This window comes from Taudactylus pleione, unplaced genomic scaffold (assembly GCF_031769625.1).
Source record: "Taudactylus pleione unplaced genomic scaffold, aTauple2 ptg000573l, whole genome shotgun sequence".
Lineage (NCBI taxonomy): Eukaryota > Metazoa > Chordata > Amphibia > Anura > Myobatrachidae > Taudactylus > Taudactylus pleione.
In genome coordinates, this window is record NW_028284975.1 from 2,976,190 (window position 1) to 2,996,610 (window position 20,421).

Genomic DNA, 20,421 nt, shown 5'->3' on the forward strand with positions numbered 1-20,421 from the left:
CTCTGTAGTTTTACATTGCATGTCACACAAAATAAAACATTTGAACAAATACTACCAGCTGACAAAACAGATTTTAAAAATATTTAAAATGTTTAAACATTTGATCAAAGCCATGTTTATAATATATAAATAAATCTAGTCTAGTGTTGTCACCATATACTCTATTGCTAATGCATTTTATTCTATAAATTTCTCATGCATATCACAGTAGCCAGTGAGGCATACAATACATCCTATTAAGCTCTATAGATAACTGGGTATAGACAACCTTTATATGATTTGACGCCACAGGTGTTCTATCATTTTCTGCACATCCTCACAATTGATTACATGCCGCATTTTCTGTGCAGTGGCTTGCCATACAGCAATATTCTTCACATAATTAACACATATTTGAAGCTGGTAATACAGAACACTACTCTCTGTAATGAGCTTAGTGAAGGATTATAAACACATGACTCGGGTTCCAGCGCAAACGACTAACTGTATGAAATTGGTCCAGACAGTTAGTGGTGTGTGGAAAAGACAGCCAAGGAAAATTAAAGCTCAGAGGGGCTTAAAAAACTGACTTATGGCAGATGTGCCATATTTATACAGGATAATGTTAAAATGAATGAAACAGCTACTGATTAAACATTACACATTCAGAGATATCCTAGTAATAGTTTCACTCCCTAGTTGTTATACATGTGACATTTTTTTTTATACAGAGTTACTGTGACCAGAAAGTTCAGAAAATCAGATGAAAAAAAAAAAAGAGGAAATAATTATTCCTAGAGCAGAGGTTAATGTCATGCACACAGACACGATCCCTAGGAGCCTCCTCTTAAGGCCCACATACAGCAGCAATTAATTGCGGCAATTCTGCAATTTGCAATCGATTGTGTATAAAAATCTTTCCCTTTTTCAATCAACTGCAGATTGCAGAATTGCCACAATCGATTGAAAAAGGGAAAGATTTTTATACACAATCGATTGCAAATTGCCGAATTGCTGCAATCAATTGCTGATGTATGGGGGCCTTTACAAGCACTGTAGGAGCCCTGCTGTCCAATAATAAGAAGCATGAAGAAAGATGTGCAGGTTTCAAAATGTGCATTATTTCATTATTTCATTTTAGGCACAAGGGTCCAACTGACCAAAATCTCTTTATTCGGATTAATTAAAAAACAAAAACACAGCACCCAAGGATTGGTGAAGGTGACATACTGACACACACTACAGATTTACAGTTTTAGTTCAAATGAGCAAACAAAAAATAAAAAAAATAAAAAGTTTACGTTCTGATGCCTAACAAACAGCAAAGAACAGTACAACCTAAGTAAAATAATAGATTGCAATAAACAAATATTAACACATAAGAATCGCATTTAAAAGCAGCATACGGTAGATCTTTGTCATTGTTTATTGTCTATAATTCTTAGCGACTGTTTAAATTTGCTGTTGGTGCAGGTTGTTCTATGGTCTGAAGATCCTGAAACACTAATCTCATGTGATTAAGGGCAAAGCTAGTAATCACCATGTCCCATAACAATTTCTATTTCTATGGAGAAAGTGTGACAATTAAAGCTCCTTAATGATCCAAAGGCCCCAACACTCTGCTATTCTGATTATGCGCAAAAGTCTTAGGGCCTGATTCAGACCCACTCGCGAGCGGCTGTCCGCTCGCAAGTGGGTCGATGGTCTGCACTGAGCATGCGCACGACGGAGGGAGCTCCGTCGTGCGCATGCGCCAGACACGACGAGCGAAGGACTTTCCTTCGCTCGTTGTGTCCGATCAAAGGGGGCGTGCTGTCAATGTTGATTGACAGCACGCCCCCTTTGGTGGGCGTGGCGGGGGGCGTGCCTCCCTGACGGGGGCGTTCCCACGGGAACGCCTCCTGTCAGAAGCCGGCCCACTGACATCACTAGTGATGTCAGTGGGAGTGATTTTGGCTCTGATAGAGCCAAAATCACTCCGGAGCTTGCGGTTGAAAACCTCAACCGCAGGCTCCGGCTCGCAATTTCGATGGTCGCGATGGTCACGACCATCGCGGCCATCAAAATGCACGCTCGTATAGCCTGTGGGTGGTGACCCACAGCTATACGAGCGTCCAGGAGGACGCTCCATGAAAATGGAGCCCGGCCCTCATGCAGAGCGTGCGCTCTGCTCAGAGCGTACGGCTCTGAATGAGGGCCTTAGTCAGCACTATTGAGCTCAAAATAGAGCTGAATGCCCTAACCGGACTCCAATGCACATGTGCCAGTCTCCAGACACATTCCAGAACACTTCCACTAATGGCCACCATTGCAATTGTAGGCACAGTTATGGCAGCAGTAACAGCCCGGCATGTGATCCCTCGCTGCAAGCTTAAATGTTTTGATCAAAATATGTACTAATCCAAATACTTTATTATGGTGAGCGGGGGGGTTTGTGATTTTTATTTAAACATTGGGGTCACATACCACATGCACCCAAGATCTAGGAATGGTGAGTGTGGTGGATTAAGGCCTTATTTCATAATTTTTTTAATTCATGTTTTTGTGATCACATCTTCTCATGCACCCCAGTGGCATACTTGCCAACTCTCCCTGATTATCAGGAAGACTCCCTGAAATGGTAGTACTCTCCCTGACGACTCCAGGAATATTCCTGACTGCACTTTTACCCCCATTATGAAGCTATTATATTAAGAAAAAAACATATAGATATATACATTCAAATTGGGTCATTAGTATAATTTCCATGCACTGGTTATATGGCACAATGATCCCTATTGCTGCATGCATTTTCTGAAAAGTATCAGTTTTCATCAACAAGTAGAGCTTGCTAACTGCTTTGGGGCTCATTTACATTTGCATTTAAATCAATTTTATGACACTTTTCTCAGATGTAGCAGTACATGCCCACTTTACAGCGCGCTTATAGGTGAGGCTTTTACAATATCGCTGAAATGCATAGATAGATAGATAGATAGATAGATAGATAGATAGATAGATAGATAGATAGATAGATAGATAGATATAGGAGAGGGAGAGGGAGAGGGAGAGAGAGAGAGAGAGAGAGAGAGAGAGAGAGAGAGAAAGAGAAAGAGAGAGAGAGAGAGAGAAAGAGAGAGATGGAATACATAAATACATTTTTCCTTGTTTACAAACCTGTGACTGGAGCATCTATGTCCAGTAGGTTTTTTTCCAAGCGAAGAATGGAAGCTCCCTCAGTTATAATTCGAAGAGCAACACTTTCTTCAAGTCTTCCTTCTTTCATTAGGTGAGCTTTTAAAACGTCCACACGAGGTTTGCCATCATTGTCAAACACTTCTTTTGCTGTAAGCCTATGATTCGGAGGAAATGGTACAGCTAGAAAATAAAAAGGAAAAACAATTGTTCTTAAAAATTGATCTCAGCAATATGCACATTGTGAATATCAGAATTCTAAGATATATACATTTATATATACAGCACACCAGATGCAATCCCCCCATTCCTGCAAATCAAGTGGGCCTGTGTCTGACAGTCATTTGCAGGCTGTATAAATACTCAGGAGGAAGCACTGTGTGACAAATCAATATTCAGGTTTCTACCTGACCAAAACTAGTGGCATAAAAAAAGCAGTTGACATATCATGGCAAGGTAATGCCCCTGTTGGCTCGTTTCCAAAAACAATGGCCAGGGTATACACAGAATTCATTTTTAGTTGGTCTTCATCCTATTCTCAGAATTCTGGAGTTGAATATTATAATTGAATACAGGTTGAGTCTCCCATATCCAAAATGCTTGGGACAAGGGGTATTTTGGATATCGGATTATTCCGTATTTTGGAATATTTGCATACTATAATGAAGTATCTTGGGTATAGGACCCAAAACTAAACACAGAATGCATTTATGTTCTATATACACCTTATACACACAGCCTGCAGCTCATTTTATACAATATTTTTATAATTTTGAGCATCAAAAAAAGTTTGTGTACATACATGAAATTCATTTATGTTTCATAAACACCTTATACACACAGCCTGAAGGTTATTGTATACTGTATTTTAATGAAATTGTGCTTTAAAACAAGTTTGTGTACTTTGAACCATCAGAAAGCAAAGGTTTCACATTCTCAGTCATACTAAAAATATTCCGTACTTCGGAATATTCCGTATTTCGGAATATTTGGATATGGGAGACTCAACCTGTATTATAATCTTGTAATTGTCACTGATCAACACTGAAAATGGTCCAATCTAGAATCTGGGCCGGTTCCAGAATTTCTAGAGAGCCAATAATTTATATCCCCCCAAAAATACTAATTTATTTTGCGGTCTGTTTTAATGCATCATAAGCAGCAGGGTCAAATAAAATGTAAGGCATTGTTTTGGTTTAATTTTTTGAAATGGTAACTTTGTATTTTTACTGCAAGTCAGAGTGTGTTATGGTGCGAATTGTTGGACTGAAGTTATGTTGCATTCCTCAAACACATACTTTCCCAGAATACCCAGGAGAGTAGACCAGCCTCCCGGATCCCAGGGGTTGATAAAACAAAGTGCAGTTAATTGTGCCATCGTAATTACACAAATGGCAGTGCCACAATCATATGAATCTCATCGCCTTCCCACTTGGATTTGCATCGTACCTAACCTTCTGGATCTCCTGAATGGTAGGCAGCAGAAATAGGCAAAAATGCCCCAGTTTTCACTATTGTAAGAAATATGCAGCATCATGCAATTTGCAAATCACAACTGGATATTCTAAATATTTTGCTGAATTAGTTGAGATATTAATAGAAAAAAACATCCTTGCACTGCCTATAATTTGAACAATGTAGCAGAGGTGTTGAAAACACCATTTATACACGACAGGCCTCAGTAGCTACTCAAAATTGCATTAACTTACACAAATTATTTGAACACAGCATTTCAATGATTAAGACATCAAGGGAAACTAAAACTAAAGATGTGCAGTTAGGTGGCTGAAAACTAAATCCCGACTCAGATCACTTTTGGGGTTCCTAGAAGAACAGAGTCCTGGCTCGGGTTTTCCCAGCACGATGGATCTCGGATCTAAAAACCGGATCTCGCGTGTTTTTGATTGCATGTAAGTCCCCAAAACACAGGGGTCCATAACTAAAACACATAACACTGAGTTAAACTGTAGCAGGTAAGGGTAATAAGGGCACGAAGTTCCATTAAAGTAGTACATACAACTGTCACTCAGAGACAAGCTATTAGCTCTCCCTGTATGTATGTACAGTATGCATGTATGTATGTATGCATATATATATATATATATATATATATATATTAGCAGAAAGAGGCGGCACTGGAGGAATTTACTTTTCATGTATTTAATCGTCACCAACGTTTCAGGGCATCAGCCCTTTTATCAAGGTCATACAAAGCCTTGATAAAAGGGCTGATACCCTGAAATGTTGGTGTCGATTAAATACATGAAAAGTAAATTCCTCCAGTGCCGCCTCTTTCTGCTATTGTAACTACGTTCTAAGGAAGGCACGGAGGTCTGTTGAAAAAAGGAGTGAGGAGTGCCAGACCGCTGCAGATATATATATATATATATATCACCTACTCATACACTCCTTGTTTGAAAGCAGTTTCCCCAAACCCTATACTATTTACAGTAATGGATTACATATATATGTAACCAAAATAATATTTTTAGGTGCCTAATAATTGGCTCTTAAACCAACAAAGCTGGATGCACCTTACCCTTGTGATTATGGTAACAAAACAGTAAGGTGACATATGGTTGGAAAGTTAATATGGCAAGAGGATCTCACCAACCAACCAAGCATGAAATAACCTGCTACATAGGCTGCAAGTGCTGTCTACACCCACTGTGGGGGCATTATGGGGTTTAGTGGTATCCACGCATGTTATATGCGCTGATACTGCTTCTCCCCCATGAATTAATGTGGGGTTATGTGTTTAATAACAGGAGCGCTATGCGCCCCCGTCAGATAGCCCGTCGATGTGTCCGCCAGTGTATGAACGGAACTGACTGTTCCAACATCTGCAGCTGTTGCTACACCACAGCACTGTCCCTGGCTGCTGGGTTCCGGGCTGTGCACAGGAGATCATGTGATGCTTGGGAGATTTTGCGCATGCCTAGTGGAGCCGGCCAGGAGGCGAGAAACTGTGCATCAGTATTAGCCTGATGCCCTGTGGGGTTTAGCAGGGATTGCCGGAGGTAAAGAGGCAAAGGAGAAAGAGCTACAGTGGCATGTTCCATGCCACTATAATATATATCCTCCTCTGTTATCAGAAAGGCTAGTACCAAAAGAGGGGAAGTTACTCAAGTCTTCAGAGAGTTAGGTACGTTTTGTCACCATTCATAATCCTGACATGGTCGTAATGATGAAATGCTGCTTACCATGTCGACATGAAATGTTGGCATGATTGGAATGTCAACAAAACTGTGTGTCCTGGATGTGCAGTAGCTTCACTTGCCTGGTAGCGGCTCCAGCGAAGCAAAAGACAACAATAACTGTCGACATTGTGGTTGACAACATTTTGAATGTGGACATGGTGACTGCATCCCTCTTAGGAGGCACATGACACATGTGAAGCTGGGCATCCACTATACAATTTTCTGTCAGATATCGGTCCAATCTGGCTGGTTGGAATTAAATCCTGGTAATGTATGGGAGCAAATGACAGTCGTTCATTTGCTCACAAACACTGGAAAATAGCCAAAAATGGTGGTTCAGACAAAGTATTTAAAACACACAAATTTAACAAATTTGAACAATTTCTTTTGTCCTTTTTGCAGTGTTTAAAACCATATGAGCGACTGTCATTTGCTCCCATACATTACCAGGTTTTCATTCTAACCAGCCAGATGGACAGATATCTGACAGAAAATTGTATAGTGGATGCCCACTATACAAATTGTATAGTGGATGCGTGACTATTACACACCGGTGGTTGAGAGTAAATAAGTTGTTTCTTTGTAGATATACTGTATATAGTGTACCAGCAACCAGCACTTTGTAATATTACACCCTTACCGAAATTCACTTGCAACTCAACAAAAGAACTGAAAACGCTAAGAGATGGCTAAACATCATGGCAAATTATGGCTCAGCATCAGATGTCTGAACTACCTAGTTAAATCTATTTAAGCTCTATAGACTCATTTCAATAATTAAACAACCTAACAAAATTATTTGAGGATATGTGCTTGGATGTATATCCTTGCAGTAAGGTTCCACATTTTTTGAGCAGAGAACAACAATAATCTTGGAAGCTGTATCAACGTCAGGAGGCATCACGGTCCAGTAAAACAACCTAATCCTCCTAAATCTCACTTCAAATGCCTGCCTGCACACTATTGAGATGTATTTGTTGATGTCATATCAACATAAAACCCCAGCTTAAAAGTGACCTTAGCTTTAATTGGACTGTCAAAGATCATTTCACCTTTAATTAGTAATTTCTCTAATCTGACATCCTCTGAAAGGTACAAGAATGGTAGTGAACAACAAATCAGTTACTAGACCAAGATATTTATTTAACTAACAAATTATATTCACCATGATCTATTTACCCATATGGCAACAAAACCACAAAGTACACACATTAGCTGAATAAAATGAAATACAATTTGTGCACACTTTGGTGCCTTAGATGTCTTGCCAATAGCAATATTATCAATATATCTTTATCTTGATTCAAGATTTATCAACTAGTTTCCAGTAAACAGATTTTATTTAAACAATGTTTATCTAGGTGAAACTAGGGTAGATTAATTTAACAGCCCATAGAAAGTAATAGAAAACATACACTGGTACTACATGTACCATACAGAATGTGAAATATTCTTCTGGCAACAAAAATATCGATCTAACTAATAGTTTAAAATTAAATATAACTACAGAACGTAATGTACTATTGTATTTGAAAAAAAATTAACAATTTTAATTTTAATTAATTCCCTTATGATGCAAATCAATGTAAGTGTTTTGATTAGCCCAGAGTTTCACAAACTCTGCCATTACAGTCCAGGTTTTAAGTATATCCATGCTTAAGCACAGGTTGCTTAATTGGTATATCAGACAATTTGAATTAACCGTCTGGGCTCAAGCATGGATACCCTTAAAACCTAGCCTGTAATGATGGAATTTGGCAATCTCTGAATTAGCCAAGAAGTTGAAAAGACAATTAGAATATTAAACAGGCAAATAGAATGCAATTTGACCTCCATAGGAGATTTAATCAGTGTGCTCCCTATTATTATGTATATTATCTCTAAGGGATCTATTTACTAAGCAGTGTTAGGAGACAGAGTGAAAAGTGATAAGAAAGTGATAAGGTGCCAGCCAATCAGCTCCCAACTGTCATCTCAAAGGCTGTGTTTGAAAAATGACAGTTGGGATATGATTGGTTGGCACCTTATCACTTTTCACTCTGTCTCCTAACACTGCTTAGTAAATAGACCCCTTAATATAATAATGTTAAATGCTATGGTGACAAGGTAAGAGTGGAAAAGAGGTTGAGTGGAAAAGTTGTCCATAGCAATCAATCAATAAGGTTGTACTGTAGCTATAATTTATCAAGTAGAGTCTATAAAATAATAGGTGGAAGCTGACTGGTTGTTATGGGCAACTTCTGCACTAGTCCTCTTCAAGATGCAGTCATAATGTCGACAATCCTAACATTGAAACCACAATGTCGACCGATTTAAATCGTGCAACCCTGATTTCAACACTAACGATTTAAATCAAATGATTAAATCATGATTTAAATAATCTGGGTTGCACAATTTAAATCAAACTATTTAAATCAAATGATGTAGCTGTAGCTCTGGATCGTGCACAAAAACGCAACTGCACAATCAGTGAGGTCGTACAAGTGTGGAAGAAGCTGTTAGATGATCTTGAAGAGATTGGACACCACAGCAATGTAGAAAAGATGGCAAAGGCAAGAGCTAAAACTGCACTCAGATGCCCACTTGCTGGCTAATCTACTTGACCCTAGGTACAGGGGAAAAAAGCTTAGTCCTGCTGAAATTGAGACTGCTATAGGGTTTGCTCATGCCAATAATCGTCAAATTATGCCGATCATCATCAACTTTTGTGCATCCATGAAACCATTTGCACCATACATGCTTGAAGTGGACGCCAAGTATCTCCTCTAGCCTGGTGTATGTCCTACGCAGCTCAACATCAGTTAGACACTTCTGTAGTAAATCTTCTGAAGCAGATGTTCACCGCAGTTTCATCAAGTGCAGGTATTGAAAGGAATGTTTCAACGTAAAACGAGCAACAGATTGGGAAATGAAAAAACAGCTAAGCTTGTTACATGCTACTGAGCCTTTTCTGTTGAGGACAAACGTGAGGACGTGGATAAAGACATGTACATGTTTGACTCAGACTCAAACAACTGAGTGAAATTGAGAGCCTAATTGTACTTCTTGATGCAACTGTTTAGTGTGTGTATATTATATTACCGTGTTCATTTTGTTACTGTTCTCACTTAAAAAATTGTTCATTTATTACTAAAACAAGGTTTCAAAATCTAAAATTAAACAGTTTACTTTAAAAACAAAGTGTATAAAAAAATCCTATTTAAACCCAAAAAATCTGATTTAAATCAAAATAAATAAAAAAAAATTTAATAAAAAAAATCTGATTTTTATGCAACCCTGGTTGAAATGTCCATATCTGCAAAATGTTGAGATGGTCGACGTGTGAAATGCCGACATTCTGGGTAAGGGCTAGTTTGTTGCAGCAGGGGATTCGTTTTAGGCTACGGGAGGGGATGGTTAGGGTTAGGCACTAGGGGAGTGTTAGGCTGCAAGAGTTAGGGATACCAGTTTTCATTCTAGCACCCTGCATCTGTCACAACCTGTGCAGTTCCTATTTTCCACCTGGGGTGTCACTTTCTGTTCTGGTGCTTCTAGCAAACTGTTAATGCAACAAACTGCTGAAATACAGACCAAAGTGTGCTAGAAGCACCAGAGAAGAGAGCGATACCACAGGCAGGAAAGAGGAATTGCACAAGTTGTGACAGGTGCAGGGTGCTAGAATGAACACTAGATACTCACCGCTAGAAGCGGTGCAGGATCAGCCGGATGTCCTCATCATAAAACACTTATAATCCTAGTAATTTTTCAATGCACTTTCTTTTCATAATCCAGACCTCTGGTATATATTGTTCACATGAAGGATCAACCCTGCATTTGAACATTTGATTAACCATAAGATGTTTTGGGCTGCATTAATGGTATTATACACTTAATAAATTACCAGCACTTACATGCAGCATTGTCAAATATCTTGGATATATTTAGGCTAAACTACTTATAAATGAAAGCATGGTTATTAAAATTTTATATTATTGCATCCCAATTATACTATTTTAATACCTTGTTTTCTCTCTGTTAATGATGTTGCCTTTCTGGTGATTGATCAAATTGGTGACAATTTGCATAAAATTGGCTTTTGTGTCAGGAGGAGATTTCCACATTACTGCAGTGCTTATATTTGAAATATCTATACATTTATACATTCTAACAAGAACTTGTCATATGATGTGTTATTGTGAAATCACTTGTTGCTCTCCCTTATAAGCCTCTCTGCAATAATTATTTAGAATAAATCCTCCAACATTGTGTTCAATAAGTGTTTATTTCTAAAACTAATAAAGGTTAACACTACAGTGTGGTCCCCAATTGAGGCGTATATTCATTACCATCAGAGTCACAAGTCACACCATGTACCCTAGTACTATGAGAAAACAATCTATGGGCTCAATTCAATTCAAGCTCCAGGAGCTATTCAATTCAGCGCGCTATTAAGCTCGACTAAGGATTACTTCTCGCATCCCTCCTGGGGTGCGAGCAGAAAGCCGACAAAACTACAGGCGCGGTGCTGTTTACTGCCCTTAGCGCTGCGTAAACAGCATCACGCCGGGCAGTTTAGTCAGAGAATGCCGGTTCTCGCAACTAAACACCATGTTTAAGGTGCAAGGGAAGTGAGAACCGGCATTCTCCGACAAAACAGCGTGCTAAATAGAATAGCTCTGGGAGTTCCCACCCGGTGCTATTCAATTCATGTTGAATTGAATCGAGCCCTATTTTGTATAAATAAAAGAAGACAATTTACAAGTGTCGGAAATTTCTCAGATATTAAGGAATACTGGAGAATTCTCAATGTTGTATTACTAGATAATTTACAGACTCAGGGTCAGCATAATATATACATATATATATATATATATATATATATATGTATATGATTTTTATATATGTTTGGGAACCGTGAAAACCATATTTCAAAAGATTAATATATTCTGCCAATTATAATTCAGTTTTGGAATTAAGTATCCTCTATATGTATCAAGACGACCACTTACTGTACTTGGGGGTCTATTCAGCAACAGTGACGATGTTGCCCCTAATATTATCAAGCAACATCATCACAATTTTTTATCAGTTATTACATTTTATGGATGCTATTGGTTGTGTTAACCCGCAGTTCCAACGATGTTACAGAAGGCATTGTTTTTTCTTCTGTGCATGCTCAGCCATGCGCTTGCGAATAGTCTCCGTCCCTGCTTTGCGGGGACTGCCAAGGGTAAGTCCAACTAGAGCCTGTCGAAACTGTCCAAATTGATTGAAATGTGTACACAGGCTTTATATTAGTCTGTATACATTTATATTTATGTGCTTTTATATTTAAAATGTATATACAAATTTTAAATATAAAAGCACATAAATAGTAATGTATACAGACTGATATAAAGCCTGTGTACACATTTCAATCAATTTAGGCAGACAGGCTGGAGTTGGACTTCCACTCGGTTGTCACCGCAAAGCAGGGATGGAGACTGGGCGGAGTTTCAAGATCCTGCTAGGAATTATGGGAAAATGTCCCTCTGTCCCTGCAGTTTTCGGTATATTTAGGGATCTTCTTCATACAACGCCATTCTGATATGGCGGTATATAAAGAAAATATTTTTAGAGTAATTTAACGCTTTTTGCTTTGCTGAATAGCAAAAAGCGTTAAAGTACTGTAGAGATCAATGGGAATTAATTGCATTATCTTCTCCATTAAACCATTGCTGAATAGAGGACTTACTTAAAAAAATGCAGAAATTATAGTTTCCACATTTTTTATGTAAAAAAAAAATCGTTGCTGATAGACCTCTTTATACTTTGCAATAAACTGGTACAATAATTGCGATTGAAAACGACTTTAATACATTTATTATTTCTCTGTGTGTCATTGCTCTTTATTGGATATAGAATATTAATTTTTGTTATATTGTATAATTCATTACTTATATGTGTGTGCCCCAAAATACATATATACATTTCTATATACAGCTACATTGATATTTCTTAAAAATTGATTTACATAGGAACTTCATGAGCTTCTATTATCAGTTAATAAAGCAACAACATAAAGCAGCGTTGTATAGAATGAGTAGGACTTCTTCTCATATACATTAGTGTTTTCTTTTACATGCATGAGCTACGATAAACCCCAAACCACACACATACTTTCATACCTCTAAGACAGACATAGACTACCTGTGGATCTGCAGGTGCTGTCGAACTACAAATTGCAGCATACCCTGCCAGATGTATAAGCATACTGGAGCTAATAGCAAAGGAAAGCCACAGGTTGCTCAAACCTCCGGTAATACTACAGTTCAAAGATTCTGTATTCTTAAATGAGCCCATTATGACACCGATGCACCTCGGTGCTTAATATAGTTAGGCTCAAGTACTGTAAGTGCACATAAACTAAAACAACTAGTACATTATCTGATATACTGCCAAACCCTGACTACTTACGTGTATAAACATGGAACAGAGTTTTATTTTAAGTCATGGTCAGACAAAAAAGTAGTATTGTTTATAGCCAACAGGAAGAAAGCAACAACATTGTATACTCTATGCGCCTACAGAGCATTTCCTGGGCAAGAACTCCAGCTTGAAATACAGTTTCAGATGAAGACTATTTTTAAGTCAATTAGCAAGTTGTGTTGGAAAATGAGAAAACTACTAGAAAAACAGCCCTGGAAGATACCCAACTCCCACAAGTACCAATACTTCTATAGTACTACAGTAAAATAGCCTTTCAGGGCTCTCAAATCAATTTCACATATATGTAGTCTTGTGATTTCTTTCTTAACCACCGTCAGCTATTTTTGAGGCACATATTACACAATGTAAGCCATTAATTCATATTTTCTCTATAAAACCACCCCTCTCCCAAAATACATACTGTACATATCAGAGTACACTGCGGAGGATGATTCATTTGTTTAGCTGCCAGCTATTTTTTTTAAGGTGCCCGACGGAGTAATTCAATTGTTGCTTCGTCTGAGCACGATAGCTGCTGGTGCCAGCGTTACTGCTTGCACCCTCAGGAGGGTGCGAGCAAAAATGTGTGAGAAACCCGTGGTTAGAGTGCCCTAACCAGGACTTTAAACTGGTTTAGCCGTTTTACACGGCTTACCCGATCTCATAGGGCGTGAAGAGGGCGATAATTAATGAGAGCCCAGAACAATTCAATTGCAAAACTGGGCGTTCATTAATTATCGCCACCCAGGCAACAATTGAATCGCCCCCTGTGAAATTAAAATAAACTTAAGTTGCCTAAAAAGTAACCCACAATTAAAACCTTATACATTAGTTGTGATTAGCATCTGAAGTGCCAGAATATTTTTTTTTTTGTTGTTGTTTTTTGGTCAAAAACAACTTCTTTAAATTATTAATTAATTTTTAGACATATCCAGTATTTCTGCGTAAAATATATAGCAAAAAAAGGTGTTTTCGGCTGATTGATATTTGTGATTGTATAGAGCCTTGTAGACTCCTAACACCTGTACTCTCTGGATAATGCGGCTAACCGCAGGAAAGGGGGATTTAGTGTAGCTAGCTTTCCCTTTGCTGTTCACTGCAAAAAAAATATTTTCAGGCCATGACTACTGGTTACTTTTTAGCTTTTATTCTTTACAGCAACACTGTTGGAATTCTCTCCAAGATCGTTAACTATTAATGCTACACACCTACAAATTAATTTAATATAAGAGCTTGTACACACAGCACTATTTAAAAGCACAGATAAAACCATGTACTTTATCCATCCTTTAACAGAGTATTAGAAGCATATACATTAATAGCTTTCAAAGCTTTCCTAAAGCCTAATGCACTATCTATTAATGTTTATGTTCATAGAACTTCATTATGTTGTACTATATACTTCGGAACACAACAGCGCGAATAGGAAGGCACTTGGCAGGCATGTCACATTCACAGCTGAGCTACCTAGCAGAGCAGTGGTGAATGGGTGCCTTGTGTACCCACGGCAGTGAAATAATCATTGAAGGGATTTGGAGGGGCTTTAGGGGCATCCTAGCGCTTTTCAACGCCTCCCCTATCACAATACTCCCCATTGAAATGTTGGAAGGTTTGCTGCTGCATACTCAATAAGGACAAATTAAAAGGGTAGTTTCATAATACTATGCACACTTTAATGTCTTTATACTACATTCCTAAAATGACCTAAATGTAAAGTGATTTGTTTTTTAATCACTTTAAGTGCATTACGTTCGAACCCACAGAACAAATGTTACCATTCATACTTCCAATCTAACCATTAAAATCATGAGATGATAACAATATGTACTATGTGTTAAACTGGAGAATGGAAGACCCATCAGAAAATCTAGCTAGTAAGACATTATGTGAAGTCAAAACATAGTAAAACGAGTTGTCATTTAAATCCCCGCTGTCGGCGCTCACAACGTCGCTGCTGAACTCCCGACACCAGTCAGAATCCCAGGGCCAGCATCCCGACCGCTGTCATCCCAATGGTTTAGTATTGGGTTTAGGAGGAGGGTTAGGCACTAGGGGGAGGGTTAGGCACTAGGGGCAGGGTTAGGTTTAAGCGGTGGGGGAGGCTGTTAGGCTTAGACTGTGGAGGAGGGCAGGGTTAGGTTTAGGGGTAGGGTTAGGACACCTACCGACAGGTGCCGGTATCCTAACCCTGTAGGGATTCCGGCGTTGGGATTCTGACTGCATTTTATACACAATAACATGCACCATTGAGATGTTTACTATTCAGTCTGTGATTTTTAACATAAACTATAGACATTTATCTTATATTTTGCTGGGAATGTCAGAAGGCCCACCGGAGGATATCCTGGTAACCTCAATTACCAAATTCTAGCAAGCATATAACATACCCAACAAACTCTGACATTCATAAATGTAAAAGAAAACGGATATAGCTCAGTGTAACCAATCAGATGCTGTCATTTTTGTTTCTAATACAGCTTTCAAACTAGGTATTATCATAATTTTATTTGTATAGCAACCCAATATAATGCAATGATTTAATCATTTTGAATTTACAAGTCAATTTACATCAGGTGGGTATCACAAGGATGTATGTCATCCAGTGTAAACCCGGCATCAAATGGAGAAAACAATTTCCATGGAGCCCACATCATCGATGGTTGCTAACCATCCACTCCCGGTGCCCATCCCTAGTCTGCACGTGTGCCCCTGGATATGTAGAATTCACTGCAATTCAGTGATGTTTACAGCAAATATAATATTGGAAGACTTGAAGAAATGAGTACACCATGAGGCCTGCAAGCTTAAATTTTGTTATCAAAATATGAACTAATGCTGGCCATACACTAGCGCGATTTCAGGCCGATTACACGATTTTAGACGCGCCGTACGATGAATTGTATGAAAATCGTGTAGAATTTAGGTAGGTATACAATCCATTGCGTGCTTCCACCGCTGTTCTATCATATCTTATGATCAGACGTGCAGCCCATATTATCCATCGTGATCATATTATGATCGTGCCGTGTTTTTTCGACCATCCGAGCGGCATCATTTAAATCTATTATGATTGCATGTTATTGGTGAGGCACACGATCAGTCGTATAGAGGCGAGTGATCGTACGTCAGATCGTATGTTCATTGTGTATTAAAAAAGCACCAAATCGTGCGGCTGGGACTGCCAGGGAGTTCAAGGGAAAACGTATGATGAATCGCATCTTATGCTGGTCGTACTAGTGTATGGCCAGCATAACTCTTAATATTTTTACTCTGCTAGATGCACACAGTTTTGCAGTGAAGATAGGAGCTGACAATATTGTTCTGTTTTATATTTATAAACATGTCAAATAGGAATCAAATCAACATTTATAACTGTATTCTTAATAAGTGAGTAGGCCTCTATTACTGTATGGAAGATAGCTTCAGGTACAGTATGCTGCACTAATTATACCCCAGTGGAACATGAGCATCACTGAATAAAGACCTTGTGTAGTGTATTGTCTCTTGTCTACTTAAAACCTCATAGCGAAACACTGCTGCATCCCGGATTTAGTTTCTCTGGGTTGTGATGGCTGCTTGAATACCATGTTTTACCAGCAGGAATCTGCTACAATACATACATTAATCATTACACGTGCTGTGGGTTGTTCTGAGGAAATCTCGGTCAGCATTTGCAGAACAATTAAAAAGTTGCAGGTCCAGCATAATGTATCCCTTCACCATTGTGCAAAGTGACTAGTGCATTGATTCACACACTTTAGAACTCTTAAAAGAAGGGGGGGGGGGAATTAAATATTGTTACTGAAAAAAATGGTTTTTAGTTTCAAATATTAGAATAAAATGTGTGTTTGCCCTTATGTTAAAAAAAATCAGTATAAAGCATTATTAATACGTTCCAAAAGCAGAAAAGTTGTATTTCCTTTTATGAAATATCTCTGCATTAAGTCACTTTCACCGGTTCCAAAACACCAATTATGAGCCCTCACCATAAAATAATCACTTTTGGCTGCATTACTTTCTTATATGTATATAACCACTCCCAACGTTCTATCTATTCCAAATGTTAATGTGCATGAGGTGGATCTAGAGGAGCAGAACACTGCTATGTTTTGCAGTGTACTGTGCTCACTTCAGAAGACTCTCCTGCAAGTACAATAATTCAGTTGCACACAGATATACAAGTGTTGCATATCAAACTAATCAGTGCAGTCTCATGAAACAGCTTGTCGCATCCGTTTGCGGCTAGGAAGCATTTTCTCCAGAGACCATCTTATGGTGGGGTTCTAGGCATTCCCAACCTCAAGCACTATTATTTAGCGGCCTGACTCACTCAGTGTGTCTTGTCGAACTGTACTACTACGGAGAGGGTTTGGACAGTGATTGAAGCCGAAATTCTTGTGCATGCCTCCTGCAGATCTTTAGATGCCACCGACCTAAATCAATCCTCAAACACCCAGTCATACACCATTCACTTGTAATTTAAGACTTTGCCAATTGCAGTTATGGTAAAGCATCATTTGCTAGTCACCTCATGCTTTTATACAATAACCCTGGACTTTCGCCCGACTCTCCTTTTTGTCAATAAACCATGGATGATGAGGGGATTAGATTCTTAAATGGTATTGGCTGGGCTGTCTTTTGGGGTGCCCTGCATCCCAGATGTGAAACCCAGAGTGTTAGGGACCTGCTCAATGAGGTGACCTTGACGATGGTGGGCAGGCCCGTATCATTGGCCACTGATATGCTAACTACCTCTGAAATTATATTTAATTACAAAATACATTTAAATGTGAACAGTAATGATCGCATAGTGTGTATATTTCTTAAATAGTATTACCAGTGTATCTTCCTTCCCATTGTACTCTAAAAAAGTCATGAGGAATATAATTTTTCTTTTGTGTAATTCAAATTCCTCCAATTACGATACTTTTGTCAAGCAATGACCAACGAGCAGACCCCTCACCACCTGTGAATCCCTGTGCCTCCAACAAGCTTCCACCAAGGGCCTTGTATATTTAGTCCGAGCTGCAGACGCCTTCCTCCAATCATAGATACCCTCAGTCGTCTGTCTGGGAACTGGATTTGAGGGATACTTTAGATGATAACTGGAAGGAGATCCTTAGACGGGCAGCCCCTAGCTATATTTGTGTGCCTATCAAATAAAAAACATATAAACTACTTTATAGGTGGTATTATGTTCCCACCTATCTTCATAAAATTAATCCTAATATACCCACCTTCTGCTGGAGGAATTGTATGCCGGAAAGCACATTGCTCATATATGCTGGCACTGTCCCAAGCTCCGTCCTTTTTTTGGTCAGATATTGGGAAATTGGTTACTTCCCTATTAATGCACCATTCTCCCCTAGGTTTTATCTACTGCCTACTGTGATTGCTAGGGCCTCCCGTCACCAAACCAAGCCAATCCGTCACATTTTTATCAGCAGCCATGTTAGATTGCTGCAGAATAGGAAGAACCTTCTTGCCACCTTGGTACATCCCACCCTTCCCAGGATCTGGCATATTTACAAAATGTAATGTATGTCTAGTACTATCCACAATACATCCCTTTTTCTTTCTAAAACCTCAGACCTCATTATTTCATGTCCAACCCCTTTATTTAATTACTTGCTCCTCTGCAGTTCTTCCCGTCTGGATTTATATGCCTTAGCACTTGGGGGTATAATGAATCAGGACACAATCTTCATTAAGGTCTCCAACTTCGAAATAGAGTCAAGCACCAAAATAAACTAGAAATAACTCATAGGGTAGTATGTCACAATTTTATAACAAAATAAGGGTTAAAACAGGTACAAGAAAATGGCTTGACAGAATGCATATCGATCAAGTATAATTCACCCAGCCCGAGATCAGGATAGTCCAACCAGAGTGGTACAAATTTCTGGGAACTTCTGGCAACCGTGATGTTTTCCTCAGTGAGTGTGGTCTTGAGAGATAGCCAACAGGAACCTCCAACGCATTTTGTTTTTGATCCCTGAGGAAGTTTGGTTCAAACAAAACACGCTGAAGGTTCCTGTTGGGCATTACATGGAATATATATATTTAAATATTTATAATCACTTATACATATACACTGCACTGGCCATATGCCAGGACTTATGAAATCTTAAAGTAAACTGTATGCCTTGAAATGAGCATGGGTTGTATAATTGGTTCTACTAGGCAGTGGAGGATATTACCGACCGATTTTTCTTACAGTACTGGAGTTCTATGTTAAGCGAAGCCAGTTATGCCAATTAGTAATTAAATAAAAGGAGTACTGTATTTTCACCTTCTTTCAAATGCCATTCTCAGATTATTTAAATCTTTATTTTTCTTGACTCTATCCTTTTCACCCAGTGCACATTGTTAGGCATGTTTGTACATATCTACTTCCCAATGTCAATGTCACACAATGAAGAGATGTGATATCTACTTCATGCTGTGCTTATTATCAGCAGGGGTATCAGCCTGTGCCATGTGTGAATGGCACCACACTATCATTTTGGCAAAGTTACAGTACAGAGAGTGTGGTTATAAAGCAGCAATACACAAAGGTGTTTGAAAAATCATTCAAAAGATTAAAAATACAAATGATAAAGTAGTTATTGATTTCTTCAATACATTTAGATGCCATTTACATACAGAATGTAGTGAAATCACAAAGCTGTATTAGTGAAAAATTAATATTATGCAGCTTAATATTTTTCAGTTTTCAATTATATGTCCTTCAAATTCTGTTTCTTATCTATTGCATCTTCTGCAGGAGTACAGATATCATTCAGCAGGCACTGCTAATAAATTATGTTTCTCATATATTGCCTTATAGCAAGATTTCCAAAATCAAGTGGGTTATATTTATTTAACACATATCACTAAGGCAGACTAGAAGAATCATTTTGGTATTTTCCGTTTTCCTTTATATTTTTTCTTGGGTTCAGATATATCAAATTACATTTATTGCAAGTGTGACAAGAGTATTTATATTCCCTGTATTGAGATGTGGACACTATGTGGCTCCTTAAACATAAAATATAATATGTATAATAAATAATAATAATAATTAATAAATATTTGTCATTTAATATTGCAAACAAACTACAGTAGTTGCAGAATTATAAAATAAATTAATGGGCTCAGGTATTCATCTGCACGGTTTATCTCATGGGTGTAGGGTGGGTGGCGCAGGGGACCCCAAGAACTATGGGCCTGTGTGCACCACACACCCTGCACCCATTATAGATACACCACTGCTTACATCTAATAAAGAATAAATTATTTGAAAAAGACTCTGGACTCCCCTCACAATTTCAGATGGCAGCAAAGATTACCATCCACACAATGGAGCCGATTCTGAGTCATATGGATCTCTGGGGGTGATTCAGTAGTGGACAGAATTGCAAACTGCAGGCAGCAGCTTTGCAATTTCGTCCTTGAAAATATGCAAATGCTGACACCCCCTGCGATCCCAGCACTGCGACCGAGGTTGCAGGCTGGGATAACCATTGCGCCGATACGCCGACCAGCTGAGTAAGCCTCAGCGTGAGCAGGCTGGCCGGCTTGCCTAAGCCCCTGGCCTTGTCACTTCTCGAAAAAAAGGGGAGACACGTCCCTGTTTCCG

General features: G+C 38.7%; 1 protein-coding gene across 6 annotated transcripts in view; it reads right to left on the reverse strand.

The window, feature by feature from the left end:
* PPP3CA (protein phosphatase 3 catalytic subunit alpha) overlaps positions 1–20,421 on the reverse strand; it is a 246,615-nt gene that overhangs the window by 120,161 nt on the left and 106,033 nt on the right. For all 6 annotated transcript variants that reach the window (XM_088453222.1, XM_088453221.1, XM_088453224.1 and 3 more), the window contains exon 2: positions 3,136–3,336. In XM_088453222.1, the coding sequence (XP_088309348.1) occupies positions 3,136–3,336 (201 nt within the window). The remainder of the gene's footprint in view (positions 1–3,135; positions 3,337–20,421) is intronic.